A 20,250-nucleotide genomic window follows, 5' to 3' on the forward strand; every position below is an offset into this window, starting at 1 on the left:
AAGTTGGAGAGCAGCTGGCTTTCAATCTTAGTATGGTCCCAAGGATTAAGTAGTTGTTGGATCAGGTTGAAACTGAAGGGGGCCCCCAATTCAAAATATTATTCATACAAGTAAGGTAGATGGTGGGCTATCGTGTGTGTGTGTGTGTGTGTGTGTGTGTACACACACACACACACACACAAACCTTTGTTGCATGCATGTGAATGCTTGTGTTAGTCAGTAACTTTAAATTCCTTGGCGTCCATATCACCGAGGACCTCACATGGTCTCTCAACGCCACCTGTCTGATCAAGAAAGCACAACAGCGCCTGTACTTCCTAAGATGGTTGAAAAAGGCTAAGATATGTCCCCAGATCCTCACTAACTTTTACAGATGCGCTACAGAAAGCACACTGACAGGCTGCATCACAGTGTGGTATGGCAACTGCAGTGCTGCTGACCAAAAAGCCTTACAGCGGGTGGTGAAAACTGCCCAGTCCATCACTGGGGTTGCCCTCCCATCTATACAGGACAGTTATGACAGACGGTGCTTGAGGAAAGCTCTAAGCATAATCAAAGACCCCACACACCCCAGCTACAGACTTTATGATCCGCTACCATCTGGAAAACGGTACCGGAGCATTCGGGCCCGGACTACCAGACTCAGAGACAGTTTTTACCCCCGCACTATCAAACTATTAAACTCCCAGCCTCTCTCACTCTCACCTCTCACCTATGATCTGAACCTCACAGTGCCTTCTTTCTAACCAAAAACTCAAACACACATTGAAAATCTACCTCTAACATACATGTCAAAAGCTCACTCCCCATAATTTCTATCCCTTTATTTCATTCTGTTGATGCATGTTTTTGCACATAACCTGTTACCTTTTTGCTGTTTTGCACATCGCCTGTTGTCTCTGTCTTCCGTTATATAATTGTACTGTTTTTTTTCTTTGTACTACTTATGTCCGAGAGCTAGCTAAATAGCATTTTGTTATAACATATACCTGTATACGAGTATAATGACAAACTTGAACTTAATTTAGTCTTAAATGTAATTAAACACTCCAAATGAGGGTATGCCTTAATGCTTACATATAGCAGTTAGTAGCCAACAGTTTACATCACCTCCCAGCGAGCACAAGTTTACATCAGACACGGGAAGACCAGTATATAAACCAGTTAGAATCGTTCACAGACGCCGTGTTGGTTTAAGAAAGACAATTCCCATAAAACCCACCAGGTGCCTTCCTGGCAGCATTTATATGACACGAGTTCCTAACCAGCCTGACCAGAGTAGCGACATCCTGCAGGCCCTCCCAGAGCAGGGAGCTTCACAGTTCATGGGCTGTTGTCACAAGAGCATGTGCAAAAGGAATTCACACAGGCTCCCTTATTTAAAAATAAGTCATGTTCTTCAAAGTGATACCTTGCCTTGAACAAGATCCTCTTATCACTGAGCTACTAATACCAGAGAAAGATGGTGTAAAGTCTCATTTTCTACCTTCATGCTCCTAGGTACAGAACATTAGAATTTTACAGCAATTATGATAGGTTAAACATCACCAATGCCCAACAGTTATCTGCCAACATCTTTATTATTTCCCAAACAACCACAAACTCAATAAAAAAAAAAGAGGATCAAGAACTTACACCACTACTTTAAGTGCTTTCATCCATAGTCAATATTGATGATTGAACACTAACAAGCTGAATAAATTACATTTACCAAACTTTAGGCTGTGCATGGTTTACTGTAACGCATGGCCAAATCACATTGGGCCATTTGAGTTGGAGTAATCATACGAGTCTTCAAGGTTATGTGGATAGTCGTCTGGCTCAGATGAAAGGTCTGTGATGGTGAAGTCAGGCACCTGTCAATGGGGAAAAAAGCTAGGCATAAAACAGAATGAAGAGCTGTTGAGCAGAAAATGTATAACAGTTGCTCCCAGATCCTGTCCCTGGGGTTTCATATGCAAACTTTTCTATATCTTGGAAGCCACTTAATGTCCTGGGCGAATTGGTCCACTTATATTTACATTAGGGTAATTACCTCCCCAAGCCAGACAGAGGTATTTTTACCTTAACATATTAAAAACCTTTCAAAATTTTGGGACCCCATGGCTGAAGACTGGGAACAAATGTTTTGATGTATAAAAAAAACATTTAGTACAACTGAAGCATGAAAACATCTTAGTAAATCATAATTCTGAAAAAGTGGTATTCACCTAAATTGTAAGGAATAGGTAATTAAATTCCACAGGCAACTCTTAAGTTAGTGGCATACTTATCTCCAGCTTCATTTTTTGTGAGCAGAAATACTTAAATGCCAAATTAAGAAATCCCTGAAATTTTAAATTTGATACTTAAAATAGTACGACTCAGTCTGGTTTTGCACTGAAGAAAACAAATGACAAAACATTAAGAACCATGATTAAGAATGAGGTTTTAGACATGTACCAAAACTCAGGTTACGCCCGTTTTAGCATGTTGAAAACCTTTTACATGCAGTATATTCAAGCTTTTCACAAATACACAACTGACCAAAGCAAATTAACATTGTAAAACAAAATCTGTAGGGGGAAGCTGGCCAGGATTTGGATTCAGAATGCTTAAAAACACTAAAGTTCCTAAAATTGATGTATGCAAGCTCTGTAGGTGTAGTGTAGGTTGAACTAGTTTAAAATTGCTAAAGATCAGAACTATAAAATACCACTTTCTTAACTGTAGAATAGATTAAGTCTGAGCTGTCAAACTGTAGGTGTACTTTCAAGCCCAAGTTGATCTGAACACTGCTCAGGTGTGTAATGGATAGCTGGGAAAAAAGTGTAGCATGCATACAGTTAAGAGGTTTCTGCATCCAATTCATCTTACAGATTTAGGATAAGATTAAAATTCTGATGACCAATTCTAGCAGCTGTTTAGTCAAGACATTGCTAGTTGATTACAAAAGGACAAAAAATGAACATTCTATACCTTAACCAGACATGTTAAAACAAGAAGACCTTATGGTGGGTAAATATGAAAACCAAATTCCACCACCCTGCAAGGGACCTTCTCCACGTGCCAACAAAAACTGCTACTCCCCTGCCCTGTTGTCAAGAGGTTTTCCAAATCCGAAGGTTAAAATGAGTCAAATGAGACAGATCAGATGCTTTGTTTGTTTATTGTTAATGTATTACATAGTTTGAAATACAAATTCAATATATTAGCAGAGCAGCTAAAAGGCACAGTAAAAATGGCACAAAGGCTGGATATCAATTTGAAGGTCCATAATTACCTCCTACTTTGATCTTACAAAGGCACACAAGGTGAGGGGAGTGAGCCACCAAGCCGAGGTTCCATTACTACACACCACAGAACTGCATGCAACTACAAGCAGAGTATGCTGCAAGAGCAAAGCCCTAACATCACAAGCCTGAAGGGAGGGAAAAGTGCTTTGTGAGACAGCAAGCCAGTTAAAAATTCTCATCTACCCTTTGCTAGCATTTATCCGTTAACATGGACTGCACATCCTTCCACATGCACGGCTCACTTTTGAGGGCTTTCAACTAATACACATGGTCCAAGAGCACTTGCAATGGCCCTCAAAAAGATGAGGAGCTTTACAATAATGGAAGGATTTGAGCATTTGCAAATGCTTTGCTTGACCTTTTTTAAATGGTTTTGGCAAACTGATCTTTTACAGACCGTTTCAAAACTGCAACTGGTTAACTACTTCATACTGGAATGAATAGGCCTTCTGTCTCCAAAATAAGATTCCCCTCCATTAAAACCCTGAAAGATTAAAGGACGATAACAAGCGGAATGTTGAACACTGCAGTTAAAGCTGCAAGACTAGTGCTTGGCATTCAGTTGCTGCATTTCCTCTTGTCTGGCCCTTTTCTTCTCTTTCCCGTTGTTTTGAGGGCTCTGGGAATCAGGGCTCAGCCTGGGGTAAAAGGGACCTACCAGCCAGTTGAGAGGGGTGTTGTTGACCAGGTAGTCCATCACACCATCCAGGGATTCTTTCATTTTACCCAGCTGGCTTTTGCTGCTTGCTAATACATTGTCAGACATGTCACGGAAGGAGGAGGCAGAACTGAAGTTACTGTAGACTTCAGCAGCAGAGTGCGTGATGGATTGAGCCTGGTCCTGGATGTGCTGGGGCAGCCCCTGTATGCTGGAGACCAAGGTCAAGCAGGTGGTCTGTAGCTGATGGGTGAGATTGCGGGCTATGGCCAGAGTACGCGATTCAATATGCTGAAAAAGAACAAGAAAAACCCATCAGCATCTCCCCAGTGGAGGGTGGGGGAGGCATTTTAATTCAGATGCCTCCAGCAATTGACTGCTGGTAATAAACTAAGCCATCAAGATTCTATACAGCAAGTCATGTAAATAACCTAAGAAACTATCATACTTATACATGGATGGTTTGATAAATTTCATCCTGCAATCTTTCATAATGGGGCATGAATGATTTTAGTGCTGAGGTTTTATAAAATGAGTTTGTGCTTGATTGGGAGCATATCTGATTGAAACATGGTCCATACCTCCACTTCACTTCCTCCCTCATTGCCCCCAGGCACCTTCTTCCACTCCACCCAAGAGTTCAGTTTATCTTGAACATTGTGAATCCTTTTGTTAGCACTGTCCATGTTTTTTCTAGCATATTCAATCTAGAACAGAGAAGGACAATCATTTCTATTTCTCATAAGACCCAAGCTTTACTTCTCTGACCTTTAACAACTGATTTATAGCCAGGTGTACCAACTAAGCAGAGGTAAGACTTGGTGTATATGGCACTAAGAGACATTCAAGAAACCAGGTCTCTTCCACACTATCAAAATGGCTGGCAACAGCTTCAGAACGTTAAAGAACTCTGGGTAAAAGGTATTGGTACCAAATTTGAGCCAAAAGCCTCACAGTTCCTGGCACTAATGGTATCTTTCTGGCCCACACAAGTTGCAGCTGGTGCAATTTCAATTGTGCTCAAACTTACCAGATCAACTGTGTAGTTAAGCTGAGAAATTGACTCCTGGCTTCGCTGTTTGGCATCGCGCACCTTGGCTATTGCCTGGTGGTATGCTCTCTTGCGAAACTTGGTGGAAAGGGATCCCAAACGAATGTAGTAGCTGGGTTTATTAGTCGCAACTTCAAACCCTTCTACATTTTTAGCTTCATTCTCTGAAAAATGAATGTTTACCTTGGGTTAGAAATCAGGTATATTTCAAACTGATGCTCGAATTACCTGGATTGTGGCTTTGAAATTAAGATATACACAACATTTATAGATTTTTTTTTATGAAGCACCCAGAAGAAAAATGTAAATGGTTTTTCTCCAGTAACAGTAGCTGGATTGAATTTTTTTGCATTTGATTTACACATGCTTTAAATACACCAAAGGTCCGTGAATAGCTTTTCTATCAACTTCAGAGATTGCCACATTTAGTACAACCAGGAGAAAGAATCATATTGACCCTTAACATTGTCTTCATAACTCGGCATTTTGGTTGTTTTAAATGTATGCTCGTCATCAACCTGAAATTCATTACAGTGTAATCTTCTGTAAACCTTATGGAATTTAACCTCAAAAGTACTTCCTAATTTAAAGTGCAATCAAACTAGAGTAAAAGCAAATTCCATTCAAAGCAGAACTGTACAAGCTTTTAATGCTCAATCCGATTTCTTGTGCTTACCTAGCTCCTCCTCGGTCAGTGGGAGATACTGATCCACCAGTGACTCAGAAGTGCTCAGTGCTGTGTCCACACCAGAGCTCACCAGCTGCACCACGCGACTGCCCATCACCGTGTTGACACTGCCATTTACCACAGCCTTGGTCATCTCCACACCATCCTGCACTGCTCCTTTGGTCTTGTCCACCACGCCAGTGATGGTGTAAGAAACAGTATCTTTGGCTCCCATCACAGTGATGGAAACCGCATCCTTGGCTCCAGTCACAACATCCTTAGCATTGGCAACGATCTGGGGGACACAGATGTTTCACTGGGAACATTCATAGATTTTCATATCCTCCCAAGGGAAGGATGACAAAAACTGGCATTTTGACAAACACTTTGCCAAGTCCAACACATTCTTGGAATCAAAGAATAAGACTAACATCCAAATCATGCACCAAGAACCCCATTACCACCCAATCACAAACAAACAGCTAGAAGATGTAATGCAGAATCAGCCCAGCTAACTGGTACACGCCCAGACTTAAAGGAGCATCCCACTTGAGAAAGCTAAAAAGGTCTTGAAGTATTCAGGATCCTCACAGGCATCAATAGTGTCAGTGTAAAACTCTGGTCCAAGAGTCACCAGTTCCAAGGATAAAAGGAAACTAACGGAGTGCTTTTCCCCCCCCCTAAAAACCAAGTGATAACCGTTTCTTGCAAAAGCTGGATGAGATTCTCCAATTAACTACATCAGCTCCATGGACCAAGTGGCCCTTACTTGTAACTTGATCCAAATACAGATAATTGATAGAGGCTGGCAACAACTTAAGTGTTATGTTAAGTTGCAAATTAGCAAAATCCCACACAAGCAGCTCCATCTAGAACTCAAGCATTAAAGGAAGCATTTCAACAACTAGATTTAAAACGATCCGGCTTGTACATTTATCAATTATTCACAACTGTAACAAAATGTCTGATGAAGTTGATGTACCTTATCGGAGGGCTGGTGGAGGATTGGCAAGGTCTTCTCAATTTTATCCAGACCCTTACAAGCTAGGTCATTTGCTACTGCAACTGAAAGACAGGTTATGTTCATAGTTTAATTACTATGTTTACTAGACAAGGAGCAACAGTCTGAAAGATCATAAACTACCTTATAAATCAATACAATCCACAGTACAGATAGTTTTTTAGGATGAACTGACAGGTGTCCCAGTTAAGGATGTTTTATTCCTGCATAAATCCTTCATTAGACGAGTGCAGATGGATTTCTGCAGTGCTGGTAAGCAAACAATGTCATTACATCAATTGACAAAGATAATTCTAAAACAAACAGAACCTTGACAGTCATTATACACAAGTGCCCTACTACCAGTACACCAATTCAAATTCAGACTTGTATACAACACTGTTAAAAGGGAAAAAAGAAATGACTGGTGAGTAACCAATCACAACACCCCGACAGAGCACAAGACATTACTGAGGCAATGCTAAGCAACGGGATCTAGGTGAAAGTTCATGGTGCAAGAGCTGAGTCACTTCCAGTTTCAATCTGTACCACTCCCGATTCCAGACAGTGTAAACGTGCAGTATTGCATGCTACTGAAATTTTTACACAGCCGAAACAGTCTTTCAGTGTTAAGTGGGGATAGTTAACTCCTGCAACAGAATATAACAGGTTTCTTTGCCCCCTACACAGAATAAGTAATCAACTATCCTTACTTTGAGGCTCCAGCTTCTGAATTATAGGCATGGCACTGGTCAGTGCCACCGACGTAATGGTCATCACACTTTTTTCAGCCACTTCGCACACAGACTTGATGTAGGGATGATTCTCCTTAGTATTGGAGTACACACTGGTCATCATGTCATAGGTGGAGCTCACCAGTGGAAGGTTAGCCACTCTGGCTACCACATTCTGAGAAGAGAAAAGAGCACGTTTAATTTAGGTTACCAAGATTATCACTATTCTCTATCTCTGGGTCAAACTGAGATCTGCTGATAAGAATAGCTTACAGTTCATTTCTGGTACAATCCAGAACAAATATAACTGACAATTGCATTGATGTTTATATACCACTGTTCACACAAACACCAAAGTGCACCCCCTTTGAAATTTAAGCTGCTTATGAATAACGTTTCCTTCAGCAATCCTGGATTGATACCGTCAGGTTCTGGACATTATATGTGAGCACTTTGAGTAACCAGAACACTTCTGCCTCTTAAAATAAATGAACTCCATCCTTCCCCAGCTGAATATTGACTTCCTTAATGAATACTTGAAAAACGTTTTGACCAAACTAACGAGAATATACAAGACAATGGGCTAGTCAAGTTTCTCAGTACGTAGAAAAATACAAGCGTTGTAGTTAATGTATAATTGCCCGTTTGTGGTAAATCTAGGGCTTCAGCCCAGTTGATCTGAACAAAAGAGGCAAAGTGCAACAGTTGTAAACAAAATTAGATTAAACTCGTTATTTCAAATAAAATAAAACCCCACCTGCTGCGCCACAACTTCCATCGACGCCATGCTTCACTCTGAAAGGAGTAACAAATGAATAGAAGGGATTAATAGCAGCATCACCAGCAATTTACCTACAAGCTATTAAATGTCGATCATAGCCCGTGTACGTATTTTAAAAAGCAGCAATACCTAGTAAAGCTTGGGTACGGATGACTGCTAACAGGAAAATTGGAAAAGAAGTTGGTTATTTATTTAATAGAAGCGGTTAATTAATCAAATTAAGTACCGTAATAATCTATAGAGGAATTACATGGTAACAAACCAACAAAAAGTGTTTTACTTATCTTTCCATTTTTTGTAAATGCTAGTAATGCAAGATAGCGGATGTATTTAATAAGTAAAAGATACAAAACCCCACCCAAGACAATTCATACCCTAAAAATAACTCATGTTTTTAAGAATTGCTGGTCAATACCGAATAAAGCAAGTAAAAAGAAACAGCCACACTGTTTGAAAGCCAGTTCACACTCTTCATCTGCAATTTCCCTCACGGGATCAATAAAGTATGTATCTATCTATTTAAACTGACTCTGGCGATTCAATAGAAACTGGGTGCAGAAACAGTTACATTGTTAGATATAGCCATATTCCCCTCACACAGCCAGTTCGCCAGTTTCCATTTTGGAAATTAAACACCTGCGTCGTTGACGAAACATAACACCGCTTTAAAACACAAAACGTTCAATCAGCCCTAAAAACAAACCAACGCTTCTTACCTTCACAGAAAATGGATCGCAAGCCTCCAAAAACACAAAGCTCGTCCGCTACTCCTGTCTTCTCCAGACACAACTCTGGGCACCCGCCCTTGCGGCTCTATATATTAACGCAGCCGTTCCTTTTTCTCGCGAGATCTCTTCGACTTCTTGACGTCATCAGACCAGATGAGGGGGCATTGAGGTCTTTGGACTAAAGGTCACACGGGCACAATTTAGGGATTTCCAAAATGTTTAAGCGGTGTTCAAGATATTTCTAACATTTCCCATGCTGCTTGACTAATCATCTATCGCTTTTATCAAATATATCCGGTTTTTAAATGTAAAATATAATAAATATGTGCTTGTGTGATGCTTTGGCGCTGTCTATCAGAGTTATAAATTCAGGTTATTTGCTCCCTTTTGCTGGGTACACTTAACCTGGGATGAAAAGCAAATGTGTTCTTTATTTTTTAGCCTAGTAATGAAAAATAAATAACTTCACTTTTTTAATGGTCTTTAATTTAAATGGATGATTATGTAACAATCCTTATTCATCTATGACACCCTACTACAGCATTCCACATCATCTGGACAAAACTCCAACTGTAGCACGTGATGCTGGAGTGATAGGTTGTTTTATGACTCCTGTCAAAGTGTCATAAAGTAACAAGCTATTATGTAATAAGAGCGAGATGTTTCTCTTTCACAATCACGTACACTGCAGAAAAGTGTTTTTTGAGTGGTTTTTTTCCATTTAGATTTTCATATAACATGATTAGGTTGTTAAATTAAATCCACCCATTCTTGAAATAATCATAGGGAACTGGTATCTACAACAGAAGGGCAGTATGAAGAAATAAAAATGTTTCTGGACTCATGCCTGGTTGGGTTGCTGTTTTACTTTAAGTGGGGTGCTTGTCTTTGATTGCTCCTGTCCACTTTGCTGTATGAATGGGGAACAATAGGAGGCAGGCTCTATTTATATATTTTTTTTATAAAATACAAGTTTTATTAGAAAAACAGTGTTGTTTAGCTGGAATCTGAATTGAGTGTTAATGCGGTTGATGGACTTTGTCCTCATTATGACTCACTTCCATATTTCCCAGGCCACTAGTGACTTCAGTACAAAATATCTAGGTGAAAGGGTAAGCATTAAAAGATGTGCTGATTTGTGAGTATCAGTGACTCAACGTAAATGCCAGTTTAAAAAAATCAGAGTATATATTTCACCCAATTATATATTTTTAATTTCTTCTCAATAATCCCCTTGGTTTCATAAAGGAAGTAAACGGGCTCTTCAGCTCCAGAGCAAAGATAATGGCTGTTACTGTATGTTCTTGTTTGTTCCTTCTCGGCTTTTTGCAGAGAGGTGATCTTCACACCCATGCCTGGGTTTAGGTGTTGTGTCCTCTGTATTCCACGCCTGTGAAGTTTTTCTTTAACATGTGAGCAATGTCAATTGTTGAGATACTGTACACATACTTTCAAACTGTGTTACAGCAATACAAACATCTGATGCAATGTAAAAATATAATGATCAGGAAAGACAGTGTTATTTTTTTTTATATCTGCTCAAAACCAACTAAAATGATAAGGACGGGAGATCATTATAGTTGCAGAAGTCAGGTCCCAGCCTCAGCTTTCTAAGAAGCTAAAAGGGGTCTGTTTTACCTGTTTGTTTCAAATCACAAGAACCACTGATAATTACACAAATGGTTTGGTGAGTATCAAATCTGTTATTTTATACTATGACATGAATGAAAGTTAGATGCACTCTAGAATATTATGAAATTATTTATTCTCTTTACTGTTACCTTTATGTCACATCATGTGTTTAGACATACAGCTGTGTTCACAGACCACAAGATAAAATATTCTGGACTCTGACCATTACTCTATATAATCTCATCAGTTCCACTTGTAACTGCATGTACATCTGTCGTAATGGCTTATGAACATGAGTATACGTTCAAAGTACAGTCTACTCCACCACTGACGGATGACCTCTTGATAACATTCAACAGTTTGATCTTGATTTTGAACTCACACATGCTGTTTTACAAATTAACAAAAGATAAGACCGTTTTCTGCTCTCACTTTTCTGTTGCAACTGTGTTTCATTACTATCTTCTAAATTTCTGTTAGAAATTATAATCGTTCATGGGTTCTACTTCCAAAAATGGTAGCCACTTAGGAATATAGGAAAAGTTATACATAAGAGGAAACAAGTTCTCATCGAACTGTTTCTGGCTACCAGCCTCAACCGCATGGACATCGACCTCTTATTCTTTGTCCTAAATCTCTCTCAATTTCCACTTGAGGCTGCAGATCTTTGTTATACTGTTAGTCTTGATGTAGTCTTCAAGGTCTTAGACTTCCTATTGCAGATGCTGCTGGTTCACACACCTGCTCCTCTACTATCTAACAGTCATGATGTGCTGATTAAGGAGATACTTGGCGAAGGTTTAGAAGACACATTCTCACAGGGAGGATAATGTGGATTAATTACTCATACTTACTGTTTTAAAGGAAACCTTTGAAACATTTCCGAGAAATGGAATAATATTTACAACAATATTGATTGTTTGCAGTACAAATGTGCTTCAGCCCCTTTTGGAATGAAACAATTGCTTTGTTTAAATACATCTGGTCTAGCATCTAAACAAAAACGTTGTCTTGATAGTTTTCCAGCGATCTCCCCAGCTGAAAGACAAAGGTTAAAGCACTCAGATCCACTCAACCTAAGAAACAAAACAGACTTGACCCTTTGTTTTTAAGCATGTAAATCACAAGGACTGGAGGACTCACTGCCAGAGAATGCAGAAAATAAACAGCAGTGACTGAATGGCTGCAGGTTTTTATATTCCTCAGAGTTTCCAAAGATCAGGTTTTAATATCATCTCATGCGTAGTTCATTGCACTTCAGGGAAATTGTGTCAGCATAGGATGTTTATGGCACACAAACTTGACTTGAGCTTTAATATTAGCAGTAAAAGCCATCAGTTGTGCTCTCTCTGAGACTATGGACAGAATTGCAAATAGACTTAATAAAGCATTCGTCATGTTTTCAAAACTAACATACAGTATATCACTATGGGAAGAAATGCGGAACAAACAATACCGCAGCTGTAGCAATATATCTGTTGTAAAATTGTATTTAATAAAATGTACACCTTGAATTTAATTTAGGTTCAATGTTATATCTTGAAAAGATGCCAATGAAAAAGGGGTCTTCGATACTATACTCTTCACCTGGAAACCAGATTCAAATGTTTGAAAGACCTTTCCCTTTGGCTTTCTTTCATTAAAAATCAGTTTTCTATTTTCCCTACTTTTAATCAATATTTTATGCTACTTTTGAAATGTCTCTAGTTTTTAATCCAGATGAAGGTTGCCTTTATAATGGCATAATTGAATTCCCCTTGTAGACAATATCTTTCTTTCTTATTCTGTTACTTTCGGGTTTCTATTTAATGGCACTGTACAGTTACCAAGGAACAGTGTTACTGGAAGAACCTGGTTATATTTTGGAATGGGCCTACTGGTAAAAATTGACCAGAATATTAGGTTGATGAGCACTGATCATTGATTCCTGATCTTCAATCTCCTATATTCATGTTGTTGTGGTGACAGATTTAAAAATGAATACATGTAATAGGAGCATTTCAGACTGGGGATCAAGGTTAACACACATCCCTAACTTAAAACTAATAATGACATATATTTGAAAAGTCTGTACTACAATTGAAGCCTCCAAATCTTCAAAAGTAAATACTTGATTAGTGAAACATTATATGTCATACTAGCGTGTTAGTATCTCTATAAAAACGTGCTGCTAGTTTGTGCCTTCTGTTAATAAGGAGTTACAACACATTGCACCTCTCCTGGGTCACTGCAGTGTGAGCAGCTGAGTTCAATGACCCCTGGAGTTGACAAAGATAAAGAAACGAAAAATGATTTCCCAATTCTGCCGTTTATCAGCATTTGTTCTGTTTTAGTTCTGGCTCTAATGTTGTGTTGAAATGTCCGCTGTTCAATTATCATTACATTAAACTTAATCTGTATGTTAATCTGGACAGTATGATGTCCCCATCTGTCTCTCTACTGGTTTGTCAGTTACTACCCCTCAAAAGAGTCAGTACTCTCAGATTCATGATTGAACACACTTTTTTTCAGTCTCGGATGTGTGCGGATGTCACACAGTGAGAAAGTGGGTGTGGAAAAAGACAGCTCCGTAAGGTTTGGCTCTTTGCTTTTTGCTCTTCAAGCTTCGCCTTGGTCAAAGGTCTTCCTTGTGTAGACACTCGTTAATTACCACACAGTTCAGAGCTGACATGTGGGTTGCGAGACACATCTAATTGGGTCACAGACTGGAGGGGGTGAGGGCTCCAGGACTGAGTCAGAATAGTCAACGCATCATTCCACCATGTCATCTGCATACAGCCAGTTGATGAATTAGCCGTTAGCTCCGCCCACACCCAGGACATTTCCACCCCCCCCCCATAATGAGTCCTGAGACCTGGCTAGCAAAGGGCTTCGGAAGCCCCAGTCAGAGGATCCGATCGGAAGACAGAGACACAAGAAATTGTGTGAACGCAGGTTGTCCCACTGGGCCCAGGAGAGGACTCGGACACTGGGGACTGTACTGAGGGCAGCAGAGGAAGGCTCAGGCCTCCCCAACACACAGGATATTGGCCTTAGAGAAATCAAGGTGGGGTGGGATCAGGGACCACATTGTTCGGGATGGCCAGAACTGAAGAGGATGCCTAAGATCAGCGAAGGACCACACAGAGTTTCTTCACTGTGCCGGAAGGAGGCACGCTAGTCACCGACTGGAGCTGGTTTCAGGAGAAAGGTGCTACTGCACTGCTCCTTTCGGACACTGGTGTTTGGGTAACCGGGATGTAGTTGATATGGTCTGTGAAAGGTGTTCCTTTGAGTCACTGGGATCTGTGTGATGGGTTGACTGACGGACTGTAGCTAAGGGGGATATTGTGTAGGATGGCTGTCTTGTTTGGTCTGTGGGTGCACTCCTGGTTCTGGAAGATATAAAGAATGCTTTGCATGGGACAAAAAAAGGGTCCAAGCAACATTAAAATTGCTACAAAGCTCACTTTTAAAACCTGTTCCTACATTTAAGGGACACCAAACATCCTCATTGCATAGTGTGAAAAGACATTTCAGTTGAAATATGAAAATAAAGGATTAAAACTTCTAAAGAGCCTTTATTTCAGGATGGCTGGTTATAAGCTAATCATCATCTTCTGTGATATCCAGCCATCACTGAAATCCTGACAGTTAAGAGTCATGTTAAGAGTTCTTGTTCCGTACCTGTTGACGACAACACGTTTTATTACGTCACAATACATCCTAGTTACGTGTTTGACTCTTGTGGAACTCGCGGCAAAAAAAGACGGACAAAACTCTGAACCAACTCTTTGAAAGAATCGGTGGAAGAATTTATTTATTAAACCCCGAGAAATCAGTCACGAAATCCTGGGGTCATCCGAGGAAATGAGCGGAAAATACGCTTAGTTCAATTCGGGGCAAAACCTATATATTTTATTAAAAATTTTATTATAAATAAATATATTTTGATAGATATATATCTATTTTTATTTATCGTAAGAAAATAAATAACATTTTAAAAATCATTTTGAAACTTGGTGCAATGAAGTAACAATGAAGACTTGGTGCATATGCGATATCTGCACCTGCGGGTAAGTTTTCATTCCTTTTTCGCTTATGTAGCGTAAGACCAATATTGAAGTGTAGCTCCGAGGAAGGACGGACAGGCTCTCTGTCCAACGCCCTCTTGTGTCGTTAGGCAGTATTAGAGTTTCCTTTTGCGGCAGTCGTGTCACAATTTGAATAAACGTGGAAATGACGCCAGAAACGAAGGTCTGGTTTAATCTCAGGTCAGGTGTTGAATCTCAAAATGTCAGGAGTTCCAAAAATGGCAAGAAGTCAATTACATCACATTATGTACTTTGTAAAATTCTTGTTCTATAAAAACAAGAACTGCAACCACAGAACTCAACCTCAAACAGAGGAATGTCAAATTCAGTTTGGTTGTGGCTGTCAGATGTAAGCCAGAAAAGACAAAAAGTTGCCTACCCTTGCCTACACGACATCTCAAACTGACGGTAATAATCAATGTAGATCCTTCGCACAATGCAATGGTATAGTGAAGTGTAACTTTTTAAATCATTCTCTGACAGGCAAGACTATATCTTGGGTATAAAGAGGATTATATCATGTTCTACACATGGTGTAATCACAATGATCACTTGTCCTGGTAAAAGATATATGGTAAAACCAAAAGACAGCTTAAAACAGAGTATCTGAAGGTAACTCTATTAGATGTTGGAGATTAACTTACTGTATCCTTTCTGTTGAAAGGAATCATACAATCTCTTTAGATAACTGGGAAATGAAAAGATACACAATTCCAGAAGAGGTGTTGATGTGGGTAATATTCTTCCAAGGACAGAGTCTTTCTGCTTTTCTTATTTAAATACTTTAACACCTTATGGATTTAACACACAATTGGATTTTAAACCTTGTTTATAAATGGGAGTTCATTAAAAATATTTGAGCATTTTTTAAATAGTTTAATTTAAAATTTTAAAATGTTTTTTAAATGTATTCATATGTAATAACATGGTTTTTGATTTACGGTACAGAACTTCATTATCAATTGCACTTATGGTCAAATGGGTCATTTTATTTTTCCAAAAAGGGTCATTCATTTCAGATGGAATGCAAGCACTTAGGGAACTCTTGCCGATATAAAGATCTTATGTGTACCCAAAAATGTTTGTCCTGATGAACACTTGTGTTGTCAAAACCTCGATAAGTTAAATTAAACCTTTCTGGAGTAGAGAGAGTCTACATCTGGATGGTCATATTATCACACTGCATAATTAGAGAACAGCATCTTTATGATCTCTAGGTGTGCATTCTTTTTCTACTTAATAGCAAATGTGAAAAAATCACAACTGAACAATTACAAGAGTGCTGTGAGTTTGGAATTAATAAATAGCAGAAATGGCTGCAGAGTGGTAATAGATTTTGTGCTCTGAGTGTTTCTCTGTTTGTTACCTGTGCCATTTAGCCCCCATTCAAATCAAATTCATATTTCATACTTTAAAATGGGTCCAGGTGTAGAGAGAGTAAAGCTACTGTTTTGAAATGTATCGCATCACAGTTTATTCTTTCATACTAACATTGCAATTTCTTTTTATAAAAGCAGCCTGCCTTGTGCTCAACAGAATTGTACTACAGTCATTTTGTGCTTTCTCAAAAACTCAAAGCCATTTTTAATTCTATTTCCATGGAAACTGTTTTCCATGTGATGACTATTTGCTTCTTGTGTGAGTAATAAAATGGTATTTTTAGTAACTTTCTCCTCTGCAGCCTGCCCATTCTTACACGGCTTGGCTCTTTGAATTGTTGAAAAATGGCTACTGTGTTTCGCTGTGATAAAGGAGATTAGTTTCGAGGATATCTTGTTGTGAGGTAAGACCACAGATATTTGTGCTTTTCTAACATAACTCACAAGATTTTCTATCACCATGAATCACGTTAAAACTCTCCTGTTGGCTACAAAAGAATCGAGCGTGAGCAAATCTAATTTTGAACACTTTTTATAGTACTACTTTTCTCTCTTCTGTATTATCTGTAAAATTTGGTGATTAAAGAGGTGGGGCGATGTCATGGTATTATTCAATACTAGCTGCAGGTATTGATTTGTAGGGGCATTCATCTCCCAAGACTTGGGCCACAGGCTGTGCTTTTCTATGGGAGATTTAATTCTTTCAACAGCCATGCGCACGCAGTCAGTGCAACCTGGCAAGTAATCGAATGATTGAGTCAGTGTAGTGGAGTGTTGGGGCTCAGTGTTTTCCAATGCAAATAGAGTAGCAATCAGTTGTCAGTAGCAGTAAAAAAACCCTGATTAACATAAAAGAAGAAACCGGTAGGGCTACACTAATCAGAGTGGTAGCAATGAGTGGTGTTTAGGGCTCTTGACTTCTGACAAGGGGGCTGCAGGTTTTAAATTCCAGGTTGTGTGGTACTTTGTGCCAATCACTCCTGTAAATACCCTGCTGTATAAATGAGTCTCTAGGTCATCTTTGTAAAAAAAAGTTTGTTCTCAATTAATTATCTGGTCAAACAAAAATCAGACACAAAAAAGTAATGCATATTGACTGCACCTTCCTGGTGTTTAATTCCCTGTACGAATACATACAGTCTAATTTGTTACTTTTTAATTCCACTTAGAATTTTACTTTCTCTTGAAAACTATTTCAGTAAGTTTGAAGATGAGCCACCAGAAAATTCTGCTACAACAGACCGAAGGATGGTGTTCAGATTGAATTCATTTACCTTACATTGGTCTATGAGCTTTTTCACGCAGGTTTCATTTGAAAGGGTTTTACTATAACAGGAGATAAGCTTTCACATGATTGACTGGCTGGTCAAACATTTGAATCCAGTCAAGAATACAACTGTTTCCATTCCAGATGGCACCGCTGCCCACACCTGCCTACACAATTATTCAGCTCGGACACAGCCTCCTTCCTCACAGAATACAACGAACAATTCTGTCCCCATGGCTTCTCTGCGGTCAGACAACCACACAGAGCTAAGGATGAGCTTCAGATGCACACTGGCAAAATGGAAAACACAACAACCTTTCGGTAAGTGGTTCTGTAAGGAGAGTGCACAAGAGAATATGAATATTTTAAATAACAGTGGTGTTGAGTTTCTACAGTACACTACTGGAAGTTTGCCTGGTTATTGTAAATGTACATTTCTGTGATAATCTGTTACCCCAGAGGAAACATATGGACATCCTTGAGGGAAAAGATCATGGCATCTCATTTTATGTCAGGGCTAGCTACTGTATGGAGTATGCCAAAATTAAGAGTATAAAAATATAGTATGTAAAATAGTACCTGACATTTTAAAAATGGGTAATTAGCAATATTATTGCCTCAGTTTGAGTATTAACTTTCACTGAGGCCTAGTATTTATAACCAGGGTATACATTTACATATTGCTGAGTATATTACATATTCCATTCCAACAATATTGTAACCCCAACTCCGAATGTACATTGATACCAAAGTGTACTCAGGCACATTGTGTTGGTTGTTTTCTGTCTCAACGCTGCAGATGAAACACATGAGAATTTAAAGTGCCATTCTTGACTGCTTCCAAAATAAAACCCCCTTTTACACATTTCAGGGCAGACTATGTACGGCACAAAGTCTCAAAGGCACCAACGAAGACCATCAAGGAGTACATCCAACCAGAGGGAGACATGATGCTGGACACTACCTATTCCCGGGCGTACATCTCACACCCAACTCAACACCCGGCCCCCGCAGTCAAGCCAGCCATGTACAGGCCAAGCTCTGCAAATATGGATGTCATACCCACATACAAAGGTACACTTAGCAGCCACTGCGGCATAAATGAACACAAGCGGTAAATAAGAATTTTTGTTGTAAACCCATTTGATTGGAAAATGCCAGCTGTGTGTTTTTGATATCTTGGCTCATGGGTAAGAACGCTGCCACCTGCCTGCCAATACATCAGTGGTTGTCGTACTACAGGGTCAAAGAGGGGCAGGAACTTTCTGCCGCTGGAATAAAGAAGGCAGTACTCTGGAGATCTGGAGGGGAGCTGCGACTAGAATAAATGAAGGACCTGACGTGGTCCTGATTACTACAGGCTGGGGAAGAGGAGGAAACTTGTTCCAGTGTTCCTGGTTATTTTGTGACTGTTCTGATGGGTTTTTTTGACAGCCACATTAAGAAATCTCGAAACAAAGATAACTGCAGCTTCACAGGGGGGAGAATGAGGAAGTATAGGTAGAAACCTCCTACCTTCCCGCCACTAATCCTTGAACATGACACAGGCTAGGCAGCCCAGTACTGGAGGTTGAGGCTAGAGAGGCGTGTTCCTCACTGACCGCACCACATCCTTGCAAAAGCCCAGAATGCTACAGGGGTCGCTGTGCAGCCAGGAACAAAGATCGCCATCACAGCGTGCACAGTGTTTGTGGCATCTCAGTCCCAACAGAGACACGTAATGCCTGGGTCACAGAGTTCAACCAGTGCTCGGGCAAGCAGCTACGATAGACGAGCTACTCTGTAACCCCAATTCAGAACAAATTACAGCGATATTTTTAAAGAACAACAAGAGACAACGTGGTATTGGGCTGGGGATTGTACAGGCACAGCAATTACCTTACAAAAAAAAAAGAAATGTTTTAGTGCAACAAAACATAACAGCAAACTTATACCCGACCTACTGATGGTGCTCGTATTTTTCTTTCAGATGATTATCGTGCATGGGAGATTCCAAAACAGGAAGTCATTAGAACAGCAAGTAATCTGAAGCTATGCAGTGCCAAGTTCAGCAATACCACTGCCTTTCAGGATGACTATGGGGCCAAACTCCCAGTCAAGTCTGAAAAGAGTTACAAGCCAGTCCAAGAGGTCAAGGAGCCTATGCCTTTTGATGACTTGACCAACTACAAAGTGGAGTATGTATGTCGTGCAGTGCAACCTCGATTACGCACTGAGAAGAAAGCCTACAAACCCCAGAATGCCCCATTTGATGGCCTAACCACCCACAAGTGTGACTACAAGGGCTTAACTGGAGAACTGACCAGACCTGTCAAGCCAAAGGTTGCGTGGCAGAATAGTGCACCCCATTTTGAGGCGTCAACAGAGTTTCAGGACAAATACAAGCTCTGGCCTTTGCAGCCAGCACAGCCACGCAAGAGTGTCAAGTACACCCCCCCAGAGGGAACCATGGACACGATCTCAACAACCCACGCGGACTTCGTAGGGCACCAGGTTCAGCCACCCAGGCCTGCACGCCCCCAAGCTCAGGAGTGGAAGAAGGGAGAGCCGTTTGACGCTCAGTCCACCATGAAAGAGGATTACCGACCATGGGAAATCAAGAAGAGATCCCCAATAGTACAAGTCGGGGAAATCGAGAAGCCAGCCGGCCCGTTTGAGAGCACCACTACCTTCCAGGCTCACTATGTGCCTCACGCCCTGGCCCGTGCCACCAATTACAAGCAGATGCCAACCATGCTACAGTCTCAGCCCTTCGATGCCGATACCACTTACCGTACCAGTTATACTGCAAAGGAGATCAGGGTCTGTCCTGCTAGCTTCCCTGTGCCACCGGGCTTTGAGCACAAAGAAACAGATCCTCTTGGCCATAAACTGTACCGCACTATTTCAAACAGGGATAACCACACACCAGCTGCACTAACAAAAACGACCAGCAGACCAAACCACTACAGGAGACCGTCCGCCAAAAAAGAACCAGCTAGGAGCAATTAAAACACAGGACAGGT

The 20,250-nt window shown here is 40.2% G+C and overlaps 2 protein-coding genes across 4 annotated transcripts; one reads left to right on the forward strand and one right to left on the reverse strand.

Annotated features, from left to right (window-relative positions):
* Positions 1-1,561: 1,561 nt before the first annotated feature.
* Positions 1,562-9,012, reverse strand: plin2 (perilipin 2). 3 transcript variants are annotated; one of them, XM_088909461.1, is made up of 9 exons: positions 8,883-9,012; positions 8,143-8,180; positions 7,365-7,560; positions 6,634-6,716; positions 5,661-5,946; positions 4,964-5,148; positions 4,515-4,640; positions 3,934-4,224; positions 1,562-1,856 (listed from the first exon to the last, which is right to left on the reverse strand). In XM_088909461.1, the coding sequence occupies exons 2-9, from the start codon at positions 8,170-8,172 to the stop codon at positions 1,755-1,757; spliced, it is 1,299 nt and encodes a 432-aa protein (XP_088765587.1). In that variant the 5' UTR covers positions 8,173-8,180; positions 8,883-9,012; the 3' UTR covers positions 1,562-1,754. The 3 variants fall into 3 exon arrangements, with proteins under 3 accessions (XP_088765587.1, XP_088765572.1, XP_088765596.1); XM_088909446.1 differs by lacking the exon at positions 1,562-1,856 and having other exon boundaries at positions 3,130-4,224; XM_088909470.1 differs by lacking the exons at positions 1,562-1,856; positions 4,515-4,640 and having other exon boundaries at positions 3,130-4,224; positions 8,883-8,958.
* Positions 9,013-14,543: 5,531 nt separating this feature from the next.
* LOC148840959 (stabilizer of axonemal microtubules 2-like) lies at positions 14,544-20,236 on the forward strand. Its single transcript, XM_088915704.1, has 4 exons — positions 14,544-14,581; positions 17,390-17,566; positions 18,117-18,319; positions 19,215-20,236. Exons 1-4 carry the CDS (start codon positions 14,544-14,546, stop codon positions 20,234-20,236), a joined length of 1,440 nt encoding a protein of 479 aa, XP_088771830.1.
* The last annotated feature ends 14 nt before the right edge of the window (positions 20,237-20,250 follow it).

This window comes from Atractosteus spatula, chromosome 1 (assembly GCF_055471065.1).
Source record: "Atractosteus spatula isolate fAtrSpa1 chromosome 1, fAtrSpa1.hap1, whole genome shotgun sequence".
Taxonomy (NCBI): Eukaryota; Metazoa; Chordata; class Actinopteri; order Semionotiformes; family Lepisosteidae; genus Atractosteus; species Atractosteus spatula.

Coding starts and splice junctions, on each gene's coding strand:
- LOC148840959 (XM_088915704.1), top strand. CDS start 14,544: ATGAAGACTTGGTGCATATGCGATATCTGCACCTGCGG. Junction 14,582..17,389: donor TGCGATATCTGCACCTGCGG/GTAAGTTTTCAT, acceptor TTTCCATTCCAG/ATGGCACCGCTGCCCACACC. Junction 18,320..19,214: donor TGTCATACCCACATACAAAG/GTACACTTAGCA, acceptor TTTTTCTTTCAG/ATGATTATCGTGCATGGGAG.
- plin2 (XM_088909446.1), bottom strand. CDS start 8,172: ATGGCGTCGATGGAAGTTGTGGCGCAGCAG. Junction 5,149..5,660: donor ACTGACCGAGGAGGAGCTAG/GTAAGCACAAGA, acceptor TTCATTTTTCAG/AGAATGAAGCTAAAAATGTA. Junction 4,641..4,963: donor TTAACTACACAGTTGATCTG/GTAAGTTTGAGC, acceptor TCTCTGTTCTAG/ATTGAATATGCTAGAAAAAA.